Source organism: Mobula birostris, chromosome 16 (genome assembly GCF_030028105.1).
Source record: "Mobula birostris isolate sMobBir1 chromosome 16, sMobBir1.hap1, whole genome shotgun sequence".
In the NCBI taxonomy this organism is placed as follows: domain Eukaryota; kingdom Metazoa; phylum Chordata; class Chondrichthyes; order Myliobatiformes; family Myliobatidae; genus Mobula; species Mobula birostris.
Genome location: NC_092385.1, coordinates 47,533,875 through 47,557,509, shown reverse-complemented (window position 1 = coordinate 47,557,509; position 23,635 = coordinate 47,533,875). Strand labels below are relative to the sequence as shown.

The window sequence follows — 23,635 nt, the reverse complement described above, 5'->3', positions numbered from 1 at the left end:
TGAAGTAGTCAGACTGCTGACCATCAAAATTGTAACTCAAGTTAATATATAAGTACATAGATGTGAGTTGTACTTAAACAAGGTGGTATCTTGGATAAACAGGGTCTGATCAGTGCTTCTATGTAAATTAATGGAGACTAACACATGCCTAGAAAAATGTTAAAATGGGATGACTGGGTACATGGGACTGTGGCTAATGGAGTCTGACATCCTCCTTTTTAATCAGGTAATTGTATAAAAATTGAAAAGTGCGTTGTGGTTACCTGTATATAAAATGTGAACCAGTGAAAAATCACTTACAGCATTCATTCCTTGCTAGGTCCACACAGTACAGAGCTGATCTGCAGTAGAAACAAAACCACAGGAAACAAGAGAAAATGGCAAATCCAATGATACAATCAATAAAAATCTAATTCAGAGCCCTGTGCAAGTCTAGTACATTGCATCCTTGTGGTCGCATCTCAAAATTTTTAAATTAAATTATCCAAAATGGAATCCAACTTAAGCAGCATGAAAATGATAGCAAATATTATTGTGAGATATTAAGAATTTGCTGTTTATTAATGGTGCAGTCCTTTCGATGGATCATTTAACAGAGAATGAATCTATTCTTTCAGGTATACAGTATGCATACAGTCTCATGCCATTATTTCGAAAAATGCAAGTTATCCTTGTGGATGCAAAATTATGTGCAAATTGGCTCCTACATACTTTACAATTGTAATTGTACTATAAACGCACTTCATTAACAGTAGATGCTATAGGGCATCCTGCCTCCAAAATATCAAAGCACCTGTCAAGGTTCTTTTTTTAAGTGTGTTACATTAGTAATATTATTCTTATCAATTTTTATAGATGCACCATAGAAAACATCCTATCCCGATGCATCATATAGCTTGGTAAGGCAAATGCTTTTGTGAATGCAACCCAGTCCATCAGACAAACCAACCTTCCCTTCACTGATTTTGTTTACTCTTCCCGCAGCTAACATAATTAAGAACCCCTCCTATCCCTGTTATTCTCTCTTCACCCCTCTCCCCTCAGGCAAAAACTACAAAGGCCTGATAGCACGAACCATTAGACTGAAGTACAGCTTCGATTACAAAGCTATCAGATTGTTGAATGATGCTCTAATGCTCTCAATGATGAAATACTGATCTTTCAATCAACCTTTACTTTTCTTTACTTGTCTACCTGCACAGCAATTGCTCTGTAAATGCCACACTATGTTCTGCATCCTGTTTTTACTACCTCAGTAGAAGTATACATGGAATCATTCATCTAAATGGCACAAAAAACAAAATATTTTCACTGTATCTCAATATATGTCACAATACTAAACCAACATAAATACTCAAATCAAGATCAATACTCAGTTACTTACTTCCGATTGGTGCAGTATTTGAGACCCAATCGCCAAGGCACGTGACAATGGCCAACAAAGATAATTCCAGCATCCTTAGGAGCCCATATTGCCTGAAATACATAGGATCAGGTAGGCTTACCTAAGACTCCCAAATATTTTGCCACAGAGATAGATCAATATGGAAACCTAGAATTTGAAAATAAGCTTAGTAGCTACAAAATGAATGAACAGTCAACGTTTCGGGTCGAGACCCTTCATTAGGTCTTGATGAATGGCCTCAGCCTGAAACGGCGACTATTTATTCATTTCCAAAGATGCTGTCTGACCTGCTGAGCTCCTCAAGCATTTTGAGTGTGTTGCTGTGGATTTGCAGCATCTGCAGAATCCCTTTGTTTATTACTAATAGCTACAAAGATAGTTAAATTTTGATGACAGTTTCCAGAAGTCCTGTACACTTGTACTAAATGTAGGAGCCTAGCTCTTTGGAAGAGAAATTAATTCATATACTGTTAATCTCCTCTGACTATAAAAACTAAACAGGTTTAACAGCAAAGCTATTTCAAAGCTATTTTTCAGCATCTAGTCCTTCTAGTCTACTTTGAACAAATACATAGTTTGGGCGTGGTAGAATTATGCTTCTACTTTGGGAAAAATTTGTGATTCAGATGCAAAACTTCATTCAAACATAAAACAAATATCATAGGTGATTTTTTAACTCAATTTTCTATTCAAGCCTTTATATGAATGCAAAATCTTTCAAGAACCTATAAATCAGGTTTTGATTTGAAACCATTTTGACACAAAAACTTTTGATATGATTAAGGTTAATAATAATCAATATGATTAATACTGCTGACAATTTCAGTTAGTCCATGATGAATATACTGTAAGGGAAAATCATTCTGTTTATGTGCATTATGGAATTATAATGTGAGGAAAGCGTGTGAGTCACAACCCTAACCAGTACCTTTCCATCACTGTACCTCCCACTTATCCCTCCTTGCTATTTTCTTCTGTAATTAAAGAAATATGTTGTCTGCTCACAGGCAGGCTGAAGCCCACAGGTCTACTAGACAAATTCCAGACACTGAATGCCTACAAGAAATGGGTAACAAAGGCTGGCTTCATTACTCGAAAACTATAGATAAAACAAGCACAAGAAACACAAAGACTGTGCCCCCGAGACACTGCTAGCTACAGATACAATTTATATCGCTGGAACATGTATCATTCTGATAACAGAAAATGCCACCACAGGGATGACTAGACATTAAACTTTGACTGACCACATTCTAAATAACAAATAAACAAATGAATTCAAGTTGTGCAGTATTTAGCATTTATTGTACAATTGCAAGATTATTGAGCAGCAAACCATCTGGTTCAAAGGCAATATTTGGCATTGCTCCTGGACATGCACAGCACAATATTATGCCATTTCCATCAACAAGAAAAAAATATAGAGAATATTTCAGAAAATAAGCATGTTATTTTAATTCCATTATATTACTTTCTCTTTCAATCCCTCTTGTCATTTAATGAGAGGGAAAGATGTAAACATACATCAATATTGCTGAAATACAGCTAGAATTGCAGTGTACTAAGACAAATTCTGGGTCACCAATGACTTCCATTTTAATATTGCCGATTGGGTGATTCAGAACTTCCACTTTGGAGTCCTGGTGTCTATTTGGCCAAAATCAGAAAATATCTGAAACCATACCTTATAAATGTACATTTGAGGCCATAATGTTCTGCCACCCTAAGTCTATTTTGTTCTTTTTTTTCTTTCTTTCTTTTTCAATCTTTTTATTAGTTTCATAAAATATAAACATAACATAGCAATAATACAAATTGTTGGAAATACATTGTTATACTTAAAATGAGTAATTATAAAACCAAATAGTATAAATTGACAAAACTCCCAATCGAGTAGGATAACAATGAATAATACAGGACAAAAAAAAACTGGAAAAAAGTAATGAAAAAGAAAAAAAATAGAAAAAAAAACAAACCCTACCCCCAAAAAAAACTAAATTAACAGAATTAGTCAACTAAACTAAAAAGACTTGGGCAATTCTAACAACGTAAAAATGGAAGAGAAGAAAACCTTAGTGTCAATGACTCCGTTCCTCTCAACCAACAGTACAGAGAAGTAAAATAAGTTTGGAAATGGTCAAATTACATCATATGAAAATGCTGAATAAATGGCCTCCAAGTTTTTTCAAATTTAATGGAAGGGTCATAAACCACACTTCTAATTTTTTCCAAATTCAAACACAACATAGTTTGTGAAAACCAGTGAACTACAGTAGGAGGGTTAATCTCTTTCCAATTCAGCAAAATGGATCTTCTAGCCATTAAAGTAAGAAATGCAGTCATCCGGCGTGCTGAAGAGGTTAAATGATTTGAGTCTGTCATTGGTAATCCAAAAATAGCGGTAATTGGATGAGGTTGTAAGTCTGTATTCAAAACCGTTGAAATAATATCAAAAATATCTTTCCAATATTTTTCCAACAAAGTCTGTTTTGTGATGTTAGCACCAGGAACACAATTATAAAAAGGGAAATGTGAATAATTGAAGAATTATACCAACCTCTCCAGGAGAAATATGTTTAGGCACCTCATTCCGTACTGAGATGTTTTCACTCCTGATATTTAGGACACAGAGGACTGGAGTACTCTTGTTTGCCAAGCCTTCACCCCAGTCTTCCCAATATTCAAACTGACTACCCTGCAGGGGAAAAATGTAGTACAAGAAAATAGTTAATTTGAAAATATGGCATATATAAGTTTTAATATGTACGCAGATTGGGATGCTCTCTTATATTTTACAGGGTCCAATGAAATTAACTTATGACAAAATGGAGGCTGCATCACATTCTGTCATGATTAGCACGGTATCAGATATTCAACCAGAAGCTCCCAGTTAAGTGTAATGATAACATTGATAACATTTTAATGGTGCTTGTGGCAGTCCTTGTCTTGCTGTTTTGTGTTTTGCCATGTACTAAATCCCAAGTGGATCTACTGGAAAATATTGTTCTGCCATACTGTTATCAGCTACAATTATTCATCACTCCCTATATCAGGGCCATGTGTTTATTGTAAAGTTTGCTCTATTACATTTCACAATGTCTGCAGTCTACTGTGGAAAACTCTGAAGGTACACACATCAACTTCAACAGTAAACTACAAATTTAAAAAACCTGCAGATATTAGAAAACTGAACTTAGAACAGCAAATGGTGTAAACACTCATCAGGTCGAGCAGCACCTGAGGTAAAGGTCATTGCTTTGAAACATTAATTCTGTTATTCTTTCCATAGATGTTGCCTGACCTAATAATAAGTGTTATCATCATTTTCTGTTTATATCTCATTCATTTGAGTGCATCTGCCACTATTCAATAACTCACAATGTCAGGTTTGGAGGAGTCTTTCCTACCACAGATCTATTCTTTCTATAACTCCCAATATATTTCTCCTGGAGAATTATGAGGCACATTCCCTGGTGATGGTATTCTCTCTATTGATTTAGCAAGTACACATATTTGCTGCAGTGTGTTGAATGACATTGGTACAACCCTTTCAAAGTTGGCAATCCATGTTGTGTGGCCATTTAACAAACAATTGTCAGGTCTCTGAAAGTGTAAGATCAAAACAAAAAATAAAATGGCAGATGCTGAAAATCTGAAATAAGAACAGAAAATGCTTGAAACACTGAGGAAGTCAGGCAGGAGAAAAAGACACAAAGTTTACATCAAATGATGGATCTTTGAACTAATTCCTTAATTCTGTTTTGCTCTCTGTGGTCTCTAGTATATTCAAGCAGTGTTTGCCATTTCAAAGAGAAGTGTGATTTTTAAATATCTGCAACTGAAAACTGCCATGATTTAGAATTTCAATAAAGGATGCACATTTAACACATTCTAACATTAGAACAATTTATTTCAACATGTATCCAATACTTTAGCTCACACCCTCTCATCTCTCATGTGCTGAATGTAAGTAAATTTTCTGTAATTTCTTGCTAGATACTAAGATATTACTAAACAAAAACTATCCTATTATTCATACTGACAGTTTAAGTGTATTTCTAATAATTAAATAGAAAGCTGAAGGAGCTTCATGCAGTTGTTGAATAAGAGAATGAAGCTCTTCAGGTAACAAAGCTTTCACTTATCTCTTGGGGCTTTTCAGTGACAGTCTAGTAAATACAAAAAAGTGGTGTATTTTTATGAACAAATAATAATACTGTACTTTCTCAGATTTTGGGCCATTTTTTGCTGTGTTATCTTCAACATCCTCATTTACACTGAACTCTAGTTTAGACTGGAAGAAGGATTCAACTTTGGGTCTTTTCCTTTCAGCGATGTACAAAATGCAAGTCTCAGAGTGAGACCATTCTAGGCAGCCAAACTGGTCTGATGGAGAGAGCAAAGGGAAAGACAAGTATTGATTCATTCTTGTAACAGAAGTTTGAGCACATCAGATTTACAATCCATATTTTTAAAAAATCATTTTAATTAAACATTTTTAAAGTTGTGAGTTCCAGACAATTGAAAAAATAACTGTATTAAACATGCCTCAAAAATGTCTAATAACAATTGTTGGAAACATCACTAAAAATTATCAATATAATAATTTGTAATACTGTATATGGTAGAATTTCTTATGTAATGTACCTACATTTGATTGCATTGATTAGTTACACAAATAAAATATTTCAGAATACATGAAACAAAAAAAAATTCAATAATCTATATGTAATACCCTGGGAAAGGTTTCACTGCTAATGTAATAGTCTTTCTGTAGAAGCAGTGTCTGGGTTATGGTTAGAGATAACAGGTGCTTTGGAATGTGAGCCATTCAATGACGGAGGGTGTTTTCGTGCTGTGTGCCTGACACCAGGGTGATCTAGGTTTTTTGTTTGGCGTGAGATGAAGAGGGAAGACGCCGGAGTGGAGCCATGACCCTACGAAGGCTGGGGGGGGAACAAAGGAGGATTGGCGAAGGGGAAACTGTGAGCTCCAACTCGCGCACATTCAACTGTTTCATTAAAATGGGCCCTTTTCTTATTTTGCTTTTTCTTCACTAACCCTGTCGTCAAATTAAGAATTATAAAGCTAAATCGTTTAATTGTATGTGCTGCACTGTCTGTTATTTCATGGTACTGATTTACAACAGGGTAACAAAGCATGCAGCATCCACACAAACGGGGGACAGGGGGTTTTTGGGGTGGACTCGCATCTCAATCTCACCCGTTCGGCAGGGCCAGAGATTGTCTTCCCTAGACTTATGCAGCCTGCAGAACTTGAGGGTTACATATACTATAATTAGCAATCATAAAACAACTAAACTGATCCAGACTAGACAATTGAGATGTGGGATTTGCTACAAACTGTTTAGTACCATCTTCATACACTTTGCCATGCTTGTCAAGCGCAGTCAGGTTTATGCTCTTCTCCTTGGAGGTTTTGCTCCATATCTAATTGTTGGAAAAAGCAATCCACAGTTAAGTTAAATCACTCATAAAACTGATAGCTAACATCCACTGCACAAGGTGAAGTAATTCTATACTCTACTTGTAATAATATTTGTATCACTAAAAGTAACTAGATAATCTATTTTGTATTATCAGTTGAGGGATAAAGTCTGCATACAACACAAGAACTTCCCCTTTCTTCCTAACAGTACTATTTGCTATACAACCTGTAACATCCAACTCAAAGGGAAAAAATATGAGGCTGCAGTTCATTATTCTATTTATATCACAGCAGTGTAGAATTCACTGAATGTTGCAATGCAAGATCATCAAGAATTATGGTGTAGTGCTCTATAAAATATAACTGAACCAATTACTTTTTAACTCAAGGAGTGAAATGTTGTGAAGGAAATGGATATAGATGGATATAAAGTTGAAGGCTTAATATAGGTGATTTACTTGCCTTCCAAGTATCCTAGACCAACACTTTGATAACAAAATCTACAGACTGTTGTTCTCAGAATCATGCAACTCAAGGGCCTTTGCAATGCTATAAAAGAAACATGGCACAGGTACTGGTAACACACTATACAGCACTTAAATTAGATTAAAAGTGCAAAAGTGACTCAGGCCCAGAATTAACAAGATGTAAGTAGTAGCTGTCATGCATGCTTTATTCTGGGAAAGAAAACACACACTAAAAAAAATCAATTTTCTATTGCATTCTCCAAATTACTTTCTAGTAACAACGTATTCGACACTCGGTGTCCACTTTATAAGATACAGGAGGTACTGAGTGTATGTACTTTGATAATAAATTTACTTTGAACTTGATAGGCCAAGTAGACAGTCTATCAAATTTTCCTTTGCGCGTTCCTAGTGTGTTTTTTTTCCCCAGTCCCAGAGGGCCTCACCTATGCAGAGCAGCTGAGGGTTGTAAATTCAGCCACCTCTACTCTATGCACTAATTTCCCCTCCATTAAGGACATCTTCAAAAGGCAAAGAGAGGTCAGCATCCACTATCTAGGACAACCATCATCCATGACATAACCTTTTCACATTACTACCATCATGCCATCATGGAGGTGGCACATGAACCTTAAGACACATAGTCAACATTTTAGGAACAGCTTTTTCCCCTGTACAATTAGATTTCTGTATGGTCAATGAATCCATGAACACTAGCTCACTATTTTTGCTCTCTTTTTGAATTATTAGGGAAACACCCCTAATAAAGGGGCCACTGCGTATAGATCCTTTACAATTGTCAGGATCAGTTGCCTACATTCACTATACATGTAACAGGTATTCTTCAGCAGATAATTCTGCGTACTTCAAGACTTATTGCCTAGCTGGAATTCTACTTATGGCAGAACATTCAAACTGAGCATCTTCTAGATCAGTCTAGCAGCTTCACTGTTACTCTTTTATCACTGGAGTGTCTGAAACAAAAGGCTTAAAGCTGACAGTCTTAAAGCCAAGAAGCCCATATCAGTTATTGTCGCTTGCGTAGCACACAGATCTGAATGTTTCCCTGGATAAACACATATCACTTCGCACAGTCAGCAGAATTTAGATTTCTTGTTAAAAGCCAAGGTCAATGTGGACTGAACTAATATTTTAAAGTGTGTTGTATTCAATTAGTTTTTCTTTATACAATTTTTAGATTCACTTTATGCATGGTGCAAATCTCTAATCCAAGCATTATATGAAGTAAGAATGAAGTAAATTTAAACACTTACATTTAAATCAGTGGAACATAAATGATGGCATAGGCCTCTTACTTCTTTCCATGCTGTAAATTCTATGCAACGGACTTTGCCTCTTTATGTTCATAAGGCAATGACTTATGATGCTTTCAATTACAGGAGCACCAGCAGTTCAGTGAAACCTCCCAAGATGACCCTTCTTTAAATGAGCTACGACAATATGGGGTGTATATTAGACAAAATGAAAGAAGTGATACGGGTTTCTCAGCAGTTTGAAGCATGTTGGCATTAAGTCTTGCCTCTCAGACTCCTGAATGATGCTTAAAATAAGGAATTAATCTATAACATTGATTACATACATTTGGGCATTTTTTAGTAAGAGATATTGAACACTAGTTGGCTGGATTGAGATCAAATAATAATGCGCCAGGTGAAATCAACCAATTTAATAGAAACAACATAAATGTTAGTAAAAGTTGATCCAGGGATTAAACCCACAATTTCGGACAATCAAACCAGATGGGAATACAGAAAAACGTACAGCAAGAGAAACTGTTTTCACTAAATCTGTGTCTTCGACTACATTGCAGATTTTACTTGCCCATGATTTTGAGGAAAACTTCTCCAGAGGTTTTCCTAAACAACATGAAATTCAAGTCATGCACAATTCACCTCAGTCCAGCTCCTTCTTTGTATTATAAGCCACCCATATGCCATGGTGAATTGTTATGAAATATTGGTTTAAGTACAATTGGAGTATTTTGTCCAGTTCTGCATTTCACTCTTTGGGGAAAATGTGATGACTTAGACGCTGCAGAAGAGGTCAACTAGAACTTTTTTCCAGGAATGAAGAACTTTAGTTATATAGGGAGATTTTAAAAAATTTGATTTATTATCCTCAGATTAGATTTTTAATGAACTTTGAACATTTTTGCTACATCTTGCACCATTATACATTTGATTTAATATTACTAATTATTTTGTAGTAATCATTTTATAATAAATTTATTACAGTGATCATTTCCCCACCCCACACCTTTGTCACCCAAAAACATAGTTACCTCCAGATATTGCTGCTTTTCCTGCTTTCTATTAGTATGCTCCCTGATGACAGCTTTCAAAGTGTCAGAAGGTGAATCTCTACTCAGTAACCTGTGGGTCAAAGTTCAGGTCGATGTTAAACCCAATATTTGGAAGCTCATTGTGCAAAACACTAGAAGTTCATTGTCTTGCAGTATATATTCAAAATTCACTAATAGGTAATATTTCAAGTAATGCAACTTATTTGGCAAACCCCTTCATGAAAATGGGTACATTTTGAGCACAGAACATTACAATGCAATGCAAGCTCTTCAGCCCACAATACTGAGGCAACCTTTTAATTTATTCTAAGATTGATCTAATCCTTCCCTCCTACATAGCCTTCTATTTTTCTGTCATCCGTGTCCTTATCCAAGAGTTTCTTAAATGCTGCTAATGTATTTGCTTCTACCATCACCCCTAGCAGCTCATTCCTCTCACCCACCACTCTCTGTGTTAAAAAAAACTTACATTCCCCCTACACTTTTCTCCAATCACCTTAAAATTATGCTTCCTTATATTAGCCGTTTCTGTCCTGAAAAAAAGTCTCTGGCTGTTCACAATCAATGCCTCTTGTCATCTTGTGCACCTCAATCAAGTCACCTCGCATCCTCCTTTGTTCTAAAGAGAAAAGCGCAAGCTCGCTCAACCTATCTTCATACGTTAAGCCCTCTAATCCAGGCAAAATCCTGGTAAATCTCCTCTGCACCCTCTCTAAAGCTTCCACATCTTTCCGATAATGAGGCAACCCCACAATTGAACACAATATTGCAAGTGTGGTCTAACCAGTTTATAGAGCTGCAACATTACCTTGCAGCTCTTAAACTCAATACTCCGACTAATGAAGGTCAACACACCGTGTGCTTTCTTAGCAACCCCTTCAACTTGAGTGACAACTTTAATGGATCTGACCTTTCCTTTCAGTCGCACTGAGTGGTCATCGTGCCAAGACCCCACTCTTCCTCCACGCTCCTGAGAACCTTGCCACTAACTCTGTATTCTGGCTTCAAAAGTGAATCATTTCAGTTTTCTGGGTTGAACTCCATCTGTGACTTCTCAGCCCTGCTCTGTATTCTGTCAGTGTCATGTCGTAACCTATGGCAAACCTCTATACTATCTAAACTCCACCATCCTTTGTGACATTTGAAAACTTAATAACCCATCATTTCACTTCCTCATTCAAGTCATTTATAAAAAAATTACAAAGGGCAGGAGTCCCAGAAATGATCTCTATGGAACACCACTCGTCTCCAACTCTAGGCAGAATACACTCCATCTACAACCACATTCTGCCTTCAATGGGCAAGCCAATTCTCAATCTACACACTCAAGTTTCCCTGGATCTCATTCCTTCTGACTTTATGAATGAACCTACCATGGGAAACCTTATCAAACACCTTACTATTCCCCTATTCTCATATTTTATTCCCCCATTCTCACAGATGCTGCCATAAAATAACAACTAACTGACCATAGGTAATACTACAAATATAGCATTATGCTGCAGGAGTGAGTAAGATCACACAATTACAGAAACAAAAGAAGCAGAGGCTAAGCACCCATCAAGCCTTGGGGCAGTCACACTTTTCCCACATCCCTGATAATCATAAATACCCCTACAAGACCATCAACCTCAAGCACCTGTCCAATTTCCTTTCAAAAAAAATACTCACAGAATCAGCTTTCTCCACCTTTTGGGGCAGAACATCCAGATCCTAACAAATTTCCAAGTAAAAATGTTAAGATTAAGTTTCTGATCTGTATTTTTACAGATCATATTAACCAGTACGATGACCACTCAGTGCGACTGAAAGGAAAGGTCAGGAAGAGTAAAAAAAACACAAAGTGCTGTAACGCCTCAGTAGGTCAAGCAACATCTGAATTAGCAAAAGGATGGTTGACATCTCAGGTGTAGAGGGAGCATAACCAGTATATCCCAGTAAGCGGAAAGGAGGCTTATAAATCCCTCCCATGCAAAGTATGCAGCCAGATTCAAAGTACATTTATTTTCAAAGTATGTGTACAGAATATAACTATGAGATTCATCCTCCTGAAAGCAGCCACGAAACAAAGAAACACCATGGAATCTGTTCAACAAGACATTAAACATCCAGCATTCGGAAAAAGAACAAATTGTGTAATGGCAAAAAGCGAGCAAACAACACATAGAATATCAAACATCAAACCAGGAATCTCGTTGTATTCAGTTGTGTTCATATCAGTGCTGCACTGCTAGCCCACTGCAGGCCGCAGGATCATTCTTCACTGGAGTGCCCCAGACCGCGTCGATCAAACCACTCAAGAACAGTAAAAAAGGAGTAACCAGAATCCACAAACATATGTAACATGAACCTCAAAGTCCCCCAAAAGAAGTCCACAGCCTTGTCGATCAATCTTTGCAACATAGACACCAAGACTTGACAAGTGGCTAGCAAGAAGGAGAGGAAGACCAGTCAGACACAGGCAGACGACACTGAACACTTGCCCATCCTCTACTCTTGTCCTTATCAACTTCAACCTTGCTCGGTGCATCAATTAGAGAGTGTCAATGGAGTCAATCATGGGCTCCAGCCTCCCAGGCCTCCGGGCCGCACACTCCACTCCAAACTGCACCAAAACCTCATTGATTAACCATCAATATCCTGAAACTATAGCTCAGTAGGATGAGATACAAATAAAAAAATCCAGATGAAATTGACTGTCCGAAAACAACAGACATTTATACAATGATGGAACACTGAAGTCAAATAGCGATAAGCGTTTAACTGAAAATTAGTAAAGTCTTAGATCATGCATGGTCCAAGTTATACTTACTCAACTTCCCGTTCTATGCAACTTCCTAAACGGCTAGTGCACACAATGGAAGTTTCATCATGGAACACAACGTACTCTTGAAATGCTTTCACCCTCTCAGCCTGCTCAAGATCCCTCTGAGACCATTCTGAAATAAACATTAAACATATTATTACCCTGGAGGCACAAGAGCAACACACATAACGCTGGAGGAGTTCAACAGGTCTTGCAGCATCAGCGGAAGGAAATGGGCAGTCAATATTTTGGGTCAAGATTTTTCAGTTGTACTGAGAGATAGAGGAAAGATAGCTGGTAAAAAAAGATAGAGTCAAAGGGTGGAGAAAATGCTTTTAGGCATTGGGCGGATCCAGATGAGGAGTGTGGGGAAAGGGAAGTGATATATGGGAAGGGGAGAATGTGAATAGCATCAGAAGCTGGAAGGTGTTAGGTGAAAGTGACAAAGAACCAAAGATCATGGAATACAGAGGATTTTGGTTAATTGGAACACATCAGGACCAGTACATTTTGTCCTAATGAAGTGGTTACCTCAATTAGCCAAAGTTTCATGGAAAAAGTTAAAAGGTAGAAAAAAGACAAACTACCGTTTAATTGAACAACAAATTATACCTTTAAACAAAACACAGAACAAATTATAACATAATCAATACTACTACAGTACTATAAAATTTTCTATTAATTCCTAATAGTTCAGTCTTTTGAATGACTGTAAATGAACAAAATCTGCACAGGCACCTAATGCAGATAATGGACTGTCTTCATACAATGACTTTGACAGTTGCATTCATTATAACATTCAAGATGATTGTCAATTCCTTCAAATCGTTCATGGTTTCTAACTTGGTGTAGTAGTAAAATTGTTTCATTTTCACTCTCAGCTATTTCTGGCATCTCCAAGACTAAATACTTGAAACTGAATGCACAAAACATTTCTGAATTGTCTTACTGCTTACTTCTCATCAACCATCAGAGACAAAAATCACTGCTTTTTGAACACAAACACATGGAACTGATGCTATTTAAAATCTGATTGTTCTAAGCACAGTGTAATGTCTAATGGTCACACAAGTGCACATGTCTGACACTAGTTAGGAACTGTTCGGCAACAGACTCCTACCCAATTAAGCAGTGTCACTCACAACACGCTGGAGGAACTCAGCGGGTCGGGTAGCATCCGTGGAAATGATCAGTCAACGTTTCAGGCCGCAACCCTTCGTCAGGACTTCGTCATTCTTCACTGAAGCGCCCCAGTCCGCGCCGACCAAACCGCTCAAGAACAGTAAAAAAAAAGGAATAACCTGTGGTTACTGCTGACTGCTTCTGTGGCTCCTCCCACAGACCCCTGAATAAAGGCGATTGGGCCTTGGCTCCTCCTCTCAGTCCAGGGGCAGATACTCAGCATGGTGGAGGTCACATTTCACTGCGAATAAAATCCTTTCAGTATTTTCTCTACTTCCAGTCTTTTGGAGTTATTGATGGTGCATCATAACCAGAATCTACAAACACATGTAACATGAACCTCAAAGTCTCCCAAAAGAAGTCCACAGCCTTGTCGATCAATCTTTGCAACACAGACACCAAGACTTGACAGTGGCTAGCAAGAAGGAGAGGACAAAGGGTTCTGGCCCGAAACATTGACTGATCATTTCCACAGATGCTGCCCGACCTGCTGAGTTCCTCCGGCGTGTTGTGAGTGTTGCTTTGACCCCAGCATCTGCAGAGTATTTTGTGTTTACAATTAAGCAGCATAGTGTCCCAACAAATGAAGGGAATCCCAGCTATTTTCTCGATAATTCCTTATTCTTTAGAGTTGTCCCAAATAAGTGGCAGCCCTGATTAACCAATGGCCCAGTTAACTAGAATCCACTGCATTCACTCAACGATTCTTCTTCCTCTCCACTATCAGATTTCAGAATGGTCCATGAGCCCATGAACATTATCTCATCATCCCAATACTTTTGCACTATTTATTTATTTAGTAATTTATAGTAATTTTACGCCATAGCACTGCACTGACACCAGAAACTTCACATCATAACATGTAATAAACCTGATTCTGATCCAATGGGAGAGGACGGTGGAACATCGAATAAAAAGGGACAAAGGGACAAAGGTGGGGAAGGAAGGAGAACCAAAGAGGTGTATGCGGGTGATGGGCAGAAGGGAAGAGTGGTGATGATTATTATTGCCTTACTCTAGGTTGCATCATGTCATAGACAAGTTCATAGCTAACCCTACAAATGGGAAATAACAGGTCTAGTTAGTTCTTGCTGTGGCATCATAAATGCATCGAAAAAAATACACTAAAGGTTTTGCGATATGTATATAATAATCAGATAAATGCTTTTCCAAGATTCTGTCAAATTAGTGATATAGCAGGAATTAGATTAGTTCTTCCACCATTTGATACATACTTCCATTATCTTCTCGTCAATGACTGTTAGTTAAATTCAATAATCAGATAACCAGCTCATATTGGTTTAGATATTTTAAAAAACTAGAAAAATTAAAATTGACTGAATCTGTCTCTGACAATGCAACACACACAAAATGCTGGAGGAACTCAGCAGGCCAGGCAGTACCTATGAAAGAGTACAGTCCCATGTTTTGGCCAGAAACATTGACTGTACTCTGTTCCATAGATGCTGCTTGGCCTGCTGAGTTCCTCCAGCATTTTGTGTGTGTTGCTTGAATTTCCAGCATCTGCAGACTTTCTCTTGTCTGTCTTGACAAAACTGTGGCTAAAGCATCCCTAAATACTGTGGATATTGCAACAACTTTCAGAGGACTTTTTCTGTAATAAGACTTAATAATGGAAGTCATTTTATGAAAACTAATTTTTCATTTTTCTGATTCAGGTTACAAAAATAACATGCAAATTTGAAAACTTCTTTCAGATCCAAGGTACAAGATTTCTGAAATGCTTTGGGACTGGTATATGTATGGTCACAAAAATAAAATATTCAAATTGCTAAACTGTTTATCGCCATTAGACAACTTACCTTTAACTATTATAATGGTTTTACCTTACTATGGAATATCTCTTGCTCAATGTTGAAATATTTTCAAAACATATTTCTAAATTTGTTAGATGGGATATAGAGACAGACATAAATAATGACCAGACATACTTCTATTACACATATATAAGAATGTCACATAGCCTGATGTGAGCATCTTCGAGGGTGATTTAAGACATGTTAGCCAGAGCACATATAGTAATTCCGGAACATTTTCTAACCCCAGATGAAAGTAATTAAGGCTTCACAAATAATCATCTCACAATTGGAACAGATCTTACTGGACTTGGCCATTTCTTGGTGATAATAGCCAAGGGTGGTGGCAAATAAACATCTTTCTGATTTAAAGTCTGTGACCAGCAGTGCATTGCAAAGATTGATGCTAGGGTCTTTGATGTTTGTTAAATTTATTAACAACTTGGATGTGAAAACAGGAGGTATGATTAGAAAATTTATAGTTGGCAAAAAAATTGTGATATTTAGAGAGCAAAGGAGATTCAACAACACTCCTGAGGGCCCTGCCATTTACTGTGTATGATGTATGATTAAATTCCATCTGCTATTGCTCTTCCCATTTCTCCAGCTGATATATATCTTGCAAGAACTGGGCACAGCAATGACAGATGGAATTTAATCCTGACATTTGTGAGGTGATGCATTTTGGGAAGTCAAGTAAAGGTGGGACGTACACAACACATGAGAGGGCCATCAGGGGTATCATTGAATGGAGAGACCCTAAGGAATAAGTCCATTGCTCAATGAAAATGGCAGTACTGATGAACTGGACGATGAAGATGGCATATGGGATGATTGCCTTCATTAGACAGGGCAAAGAATACTACAGTTGAGACATCAGATTACAACTTTACAAAATATTAGTTAGGCTGATCTTGGAGTATTGTGTGTAGTTCTAGTTGCCATACCACAAGGATGTGATTGTGCTGAACAGGTTCCAGAGGAGGCCCACCTGGAATTTGCCTGAGTTTGAACAGCTTTAGTTATAAGTAAAGATTGGATGAGACTGGGGGAGGCATACAGTATAAAATTATGGTCATTGGGAGAGTAGATAGTAAGAATGTATTTCCCATGGCAGAGATGTCTAACACAAGAAGAAATAGGTTTAAAGTGAAAAATAGAAGGTATCGAGCAGAGGTTCATAATCTTTTTTTTTGCCATGGACCAATACTGTTAAGCAATGGGTCCATGAACACCAGGTTGGAACATCTGGTTTAGAGGGATAAGAGGTGAATGTTTACTACAGAAAGATTGGATAATATATAAACACATCTGCACACTACACACACAAACTGCTGGAAAAACTCAGCAGGTCAAGCAGCATCCAAGGAGGGGAAGCCACTGCCAGAGAAGGGTGGTAGAAGTAGATAGAATCACAAATATTTAAGAGGCATTTAGAATTTAGAGTTGCGAAGACAAGGCATAAAAGGCTGCCAACCTAATGCAGGCAAATAGGATTAGTATAGAAAGGTAGAATGGTCAGCATGAAAGTAGTGGCCTGAAGGGCCTGTTTCCATACTGTATGACTCAATGATTCTGTATTTCTCTCTGGCTCAGGATCACCATATACCATCTGCAGATGCACTTCAATTTTCCAGTTCAGTGACTGCACAACATATCCAGTGAGCTTCAATTAGGCATGGGGTGATGGAGATCTAGGCCTCATTGTTCTGATAGCTTGTGCCACTGGAATATCTTTCCATTGTTTTCAAATGGCTCCAATGATTAGGGACATTTGAAACAACTAAGATGCATTCAGATGATACAAGAAATCAGAAGGCAGTCAGGTTGATGGAAAGACATTTACAAAGAGCTAAAGACATTAAATAAGACAAAATTAAGTGATGCAAATTACTTTAATTAATATTTTAATTAAATTTAAAAACTGAATGCAAGTCATAAACTTCATTCCCGAGATGTGCCAGCTGGTATACAACTGTGGGGCCAGATAGCCTAGTGTTTACCAACCTTTTTTAGCCCAATGCCCCCCTAAAACACTTTTATACTTGCCAACACTCTCCCAAAGCACCATCGTACTTGCCTATGCCCCTATTAGGCACAGTATACTTTGCGACGTCCCATAGGTTAAAAACATGTCTACTATATGCTAACATGAGAAAAATTATTCTGCTTTAAATTTTTATTTGTCTTTAAACTTAACTTACACAGTGCCTGCGCACTGTACAGCAGCTTTGATGTCAATGGCATGCTTGAGCTCGATGGTTTTCAGCAAGAATTGAAATATGTGGTTCAAGTTGTGACAGCAAAAGCATTAGCCCCTATGTGTAACAATGTCCAAGTGGTTTCTGTTTTTTGTGAGTATGTGGTTCACTGTACCGAAGCCTCTTTCAACAAGGTAGGAGGATGGAAATACACTGAAAAACAGTTTGGCTCTTCTTTAAAGACCAAGAAACTTTATATGACAGTTTAACCACATATCACAATAGCTGACATTTTTGAAAAGCATTTTTGCTTCTTTATTGTGATTTTCGATTATTTCTTCTTGCAAGTTCTCTTCCTGTTCTTCCACCTTGTAAAGAAATAGATTAATTAGCCAGTCCAAGATCGATTCTGGAAATTCTTTGGTAACTGCAGATGTAAGCAGTACTCTTACAAATCACTGTCTGTGAAAGACAGTGCCATACTTTCCATGCAGGGAAAATGTCAGAACATTCTTCTCCCAATGTTTTGCCGATACATTTCTAAATTTTCCAATAAAAGTGGACACAGCACTTTTGGCCTGGATTAAATTGAAATTCTCACCTTGCAATTTCATATTTATTGAATTCATTTTGTCTTATAAATCGGCTAGGTACGCCACATCTTCACGTAGATCTTGTTTCCTAAGTTCGTGTCAACTTTGAGCAAAAATTCAAACAGAGTGTCAAAAAGATCAAAGAAATGTTGAATACAGCAGCTGTTTGACAGCCAATGCATTTTAGTGTGAAGAAGCAAGCATTCAAACTCCTCATTGTTATCTTGGCATAACTGGCAAAATATTCTGCTATCTAATGGATGAGCTTTAGTTTTATTGATAGCAGATATTACAAGAGTCATGCTTGAAAAAAGTTGCTGGCTGCGAGATGTTAATGATGAATTACACACTGGATTGCAAACAGACTTGGAATTTCTTATTTTTTTACAAATGCCACTGAAGCAGCACGGTGACCTGTCATATATGGTGCTCTATCTGTTCCTGAAAAAATTATGTTCCTAATCGTTATACTTTTATCCTCAATATACATTTTGATCTCACCATATATTGATTCTCCATTGATACTTGTTTCAACTTTTTACAAAAGAGAAATGAGAATCTCTTCAAAGCTCTTCCGTACATATGCCATTAGCAATGCCTCATTGTCTCGCACAGTTGACTCATGTAGTTGTATCCCAAATTCTGTTTTTTGTAGCTCTGTGCATAGTTGATATTGAGTATCATTTTGTCAATACTCCAAGCTATAGTATTATTGCTCAGAGGACTTGATTTTAAAATACTGGTATCCATTTTGAGAACAGTGGTGAGCAGTTCTGATACAGCAGGCATTATTAATTGTATGAGATTTTCCACACTTAGCCATAATTTGATATATAATGAGAAAGACGACTCAGATTCCTAGGACACATCATGCGAAAAGATGAACTAGAAAAACTCATACTCTCTGGAAAGATAGAGGGGAGTAAACCTTGAGGAAGACCTTGGCTTATGTACATCAAAAGCATAGCCAGGTGGCTACACATCGATGAAATGGAAGTCATCCAAGAATGAAGAATAGATCTATATGGAAAACCATGGTCACCAAAGTCCGCACGGATATGGTACCTAGACAGACAGACAGCTATAATTTATATGTTATAAGAAGCAATGAGACCACGATCAATCTCATTTTAAGCTTTCTTGGCAAATGACTCAAGTGTGCAACGCTTTTCAAATACTTCTTTCATCTCCTGAAACTGAGTAATTACATAAGTAGATTTTTCAGGGTGTCTTTTACGGAAATGTTCCTACAATCTTGATGGTTTCTCAGCTTCATTAGACAGCACTGTATTACAAAAAAGACACAGGGTGTGTCATTGATCTGACAGGAACAGAATAAAATAATAATAATAATCCAGGTATGTAGCATTTTACTCCAGGTATGATGCATTTTCTGTAGTTTCTGTTTCTTAGCAGGATTAGAATACAAAGCTTCACCACCTTCAGACTTGTAGAGATCGCGCTGTACACATTTATCCATCATTAATTTCAAGAGATATTGGAAACTTGGTTCGGAAAAAGAGAAGGATTTTCAATAAATATAGGCAGCTTGGAGTTAATGAGGTGCTCGAGGAATATAAAGAATGTAAAAAGAATCTTAAGAAAGAAATTAGAAAAGCTAAAAGAAGATACCAGGCTGCTTTGGCAAGTAAGGTGAAAATAAAACCAAAGGGTTTCTATAGTTATGTTAATAGCAAAAGGATAGTGAGGGATAAAATTGGTCCCTTAGAGAATCAGAGTGGACAGCTATGTGCGGAGCCAAAAGAGATGGGGGAGATTTTGAACAATTTTTTTCCTTCAGTATTCACTAAGGAGAAGGATATTGAATCATGTAAAGTAAAGGAAACAAGAAGGGTAGTTATGGAAAGTATGACGATTAAAGAAGAAGAAGTACTGGCGCTTTTAAGGAATATAAAAGTGGATAAGTCTCCGGGTCCGGACAAGATATTCCCTAGGACCTTGAGGGAAGTTAGTGTGGAAATAGCAGGGGCTCTGACAGAAATATTTCAAATGTCATTAGAAACGGGGATGGTGCCGGAGGATTGGTGTATTGCTCATCTGGTTCCATTGTTTAAAAAGGGCTCTAAGAGTAAACCGAGCAATTATCGGCCTGTGAGTTTGACGTCAGTGGTGGGTAAATTGATGGAAATTATTCTTAGAGATGGTATATATACAAACAATTATCTGGATAGACAGGGTCTGATTAGGAACAGTCAGCATGGATTTGTGCGTGGAAGGTCATGTTTGACAAACCTTATTGAATTTTTTGGTGAGGTTACTAAGAAAGTTGACGAGAGTTAAGCAGTGGATGTTGTCTATATGGACTTCAGTAAGGCCTTTGACAAGGTTCCACACGGAAGGTGAGTTAGGAAGGTTCAATCGTTAGGCATTAATATCAAAGTAGTAAAATGGATTCAGCAGTGGCTAGATGGGAGACCCCAGAGAGTAGTGGTGGATAACTGTGTGTCAGATTGGAGGATGGTGTGTAGTGGTGTGCCTTAGGGATCTGTACTGGGTCCAATGTTGTTTGTCAAATATATTAATGATCTGGATGATGGGGTGGTAAATTGGATTAGTAATTATGCAGATGATACTAAGATAGTTGGTGTTGTGGATAATGAAGTAGGTTTTCAAAGCTTGCAGAGAGATTTAGGTCAGTTAGAAGAGTGGGTTGAAAGATGGCAGATGGAGTTTAACACTGAAAAATGTGAGGTGCTACATTTTGATAGGACTAATCAAAATAGGGCATACATGGTGAATGGTAGGGCATTGAAGAATGCAGTAGAACAGAGGGATCTAGGAATAATGGTGCATATTTCCCTGAAGGTGGAATCTCATGGGGATAGGGTGGTGAAGAAAGCTTTTGGTATGCTGGCCTTTATTAATCAGAGCATTGAGTATAGGAGTTGGGATGTAATGTTGAAATTGTATAAAGCATTGGTAAGGCCAAATTTGGAGTATTGTGTACAGTTCTGGTCACCGAATTATAGGAAAGATGTCAATAAAATTGAGAGAGTACAGAGGAGGTTTACTAAAATGTTGCCTGGGTTTCATCTCCGAAGTTACAGAGAAAGGTTGAACAAGTTAGGTCTTTATTCTTTGGAGCGTAGAAGGTTGAAGGGGGACTTGATAGAGGTGTTTAAAATTATGAGGGGGATTGATAGAGTTGATGTGGATAGGCTTTTTCCATTGAGAATGGGGGACATTCAAACAAGAGGACATGAGTTGAGAGTTAAAGGGCAACAGTTTAGGGGTAACATGAGGGGGAACTTCTTTACTCAGAGAGTGGCAGCTGTGTGGAACGAGCTTCCAGCAGAAGTGGTTGAGGTAGGTTTGATGTTGTCGTTTAAAGTTAAATTGGATAGATATATGGACAGGAAAGGAATGGAAGGTTATGGGCTGAGTGCAGGTCGGTGGGACTAGGTGAGAGTAGGAGTTCGGCACGGACTAGAAGGGCCGAGATGGCCTGTTTCCGTGTTGTAATTGTTATATGGTTATATTAATGGAGTTAAATTAGCTAGCACGTTTGACCAATCACGTAAAGTCGTATTATCCCCAAAGATGATTCTTGACCACACATATGAAGCCAAGGTAACTTTGCACCCCTCAAGATGAATCCTTGAGTTCAGTAGGTTCACTAATTGGCTGTATTTCACCATTTGGTTCTGGCTAGCGCTGTATGACCTGTTTTCCATAGATCTGTAGAGACAGTTAAGAGGATGTACTTGACTTACCAACTATTAAATTGCATGCACTCATTCCATGCCGTGAGTCAGAGGGAACTGTTGGGCCCCCAGTTGCTAATTTATGCATGTTCAATAATGTCTGCTTGGTTGGTAAGGTTAGATGAGATTGCCAAGTTTCAGATGCGTTGTGATGACGAGTGCTCACCACCCGCAGAGCTGTGGTTCTTCCTATGGTTCTTCCTGTGTTCCTTTTGTTTGGAAGTGCTTGCTCTACTAACGGTTGGTCAGATCTCGTGCTTCAAGTTACAGTGCCACTTAATGCCACCCTTGCCCCCCCACAGATTCTATTTTCCCTAAGGGGGCCTTAAGACACATAACTGTCTCCTGGAGGGGGATACTGCCCCCGTTGGGAATCACTGAAATTCCCACAGCTCACCTCCTATTCAACCTGTATTTCTATAGCACAAAGTGTTATGAAGTGCACTGACACCACACTCCAGCTAGCTAGTTCTCCACACTTCTGTTGACTACTGATCAGCATAACCTAAACTAATAGTTAATATAAATTTTAATGAATCTGCGATCACAATTTACACCTTGCACAAAACATTAACTGTTTTAGTTTTATTTTTGGATGATTGGTGACACTGCCTACATAAGAACTAACTCATTGACTTTTCCCACCATTCCTGACTAGTCCCCAACTACATTCAGTCAACTCCAATGGCAGGTTAAGTTGATCACATGGCTAATACTGACAATCTATTCTTAGACCATCATTAGTTCCCGAAGAACATCACCAACCAAAGGCAAAACAGGACTCTGGTGCCACACATAGTAATGATAAAGTAACGATTACTATTTTTTTGCTCATTAGGGATACTAATAAACCAGAATGTTTCATTTTATAAAACAACATTCTTCATTTTTCTGGAACACAAAATAATCTGCAGAATTGTCCAACTTCCGGTAATTCCCTCCCCCTCCCTTCCCCTATCCCTATGTCACTCTGCCCCCTCCCCCAGCTGCCTACCACCTCCCTCATGGTTCCGCCTCCTTCTACTACCCATTGTGTTTTCCCCTATTCCTTCTTCACCTTTCCTGCCTATCACCTCCCTGCCTCCCCTCTCCCACTCCTCTATCTTTCCCCTTACTGGTTTTTCACCTGGAACCTACCAGCCTTCTCCTTTCCACCCTCCCCCCACCTTCTTCATAGGGCCTCTGCCCCTTCCTTCTACAGTCCTGACGAAGGGTTCCGGCCTGAAACGTTGACCGATCTTTTCCACGGATGCTGCCCGACCTGCTGAGTTCCTCCAGCACATTGTGAGAGTTGCTTAATTTTTCTGGTCCTAGTCCAAAAATTACCAGATTTACAACTTGCCATGATGGGAAAAGAAGTTGTATTATCTGTTATAATATCTTTTTCTCCCAAAAATAATGCTAGACTTTAACAAACTGTTTGAGAAACAAAGGAGGCGTTCTATCCACTCCATAATAAATGAGAAAATATACAGTACAATGACATCATATTTAAAGACAGCAAGACTGCCCCTTGATGCGACAGTCATTTGTATACCTGCAGAGATGATGCTGTACTTTTCTTTACTTTTCAACGTAACTTGTGGTCTGATGCAAGCTTTCAAGGGAGTTGGAAATTTGCTGAGCTCTCGGTAGATCCCAGCAATCTCTTCCGAATCATTTATCATC

At 38.1% G+C, this 23,635-nt stretch overlaps 1 protein-coding gene across 4 annotated transcripts in view; it reads right to left on the bottom strand.

Annotated features, from left to right (window-relative positions):
* LOC140211123 (acylamino-acid-releasing enzyme-like) overlaps positions 1-23,635 on the bottom strand; it is an 83,690-nt gene that overhangs the window by 48,549 nt on the left and 11,506 nt on the right. For 2 of the 4 annotated variants that reach the window (XM_072280616.1, XM_072280618.1), the window contains exons 2-9: positions 23,505-23,634; positions 12,456-12,582; positions 9,623-9,713; positions 6,780-6,855; positions 5,628-5,791; positions 3,963-4,100; positions 1,385-1,476; positions 301-341 (exon numbers count right to left, since the gene is read on the bottom strand). In XM_072280616.1, the coding sequence (XP_072136717.1) occupies positions 301-341; positions 1,385-1,476; positions 3,963-4,100; positions 5,628-5,791; positions 6,780-6,855; positions 9,623-9,713; positions 12,456-12,582; positions 23,505-23,634 (859 nt within the window). Of the gene's footprint in view, positions 1-300; positions 342-1,384; positions 1,477-3,962; positions 4,101-5,627; positions 5,792-6,779; positions 6,856-9,622; positions 9,714-11,314; positions 12,395-12,455; positions 12,583-23,504; position 23,635 lie in introns of those variants that run through there. The other 2 variants (XM_072280619.1, XM_072280617.1) reach the window with 2 other exon arrangements.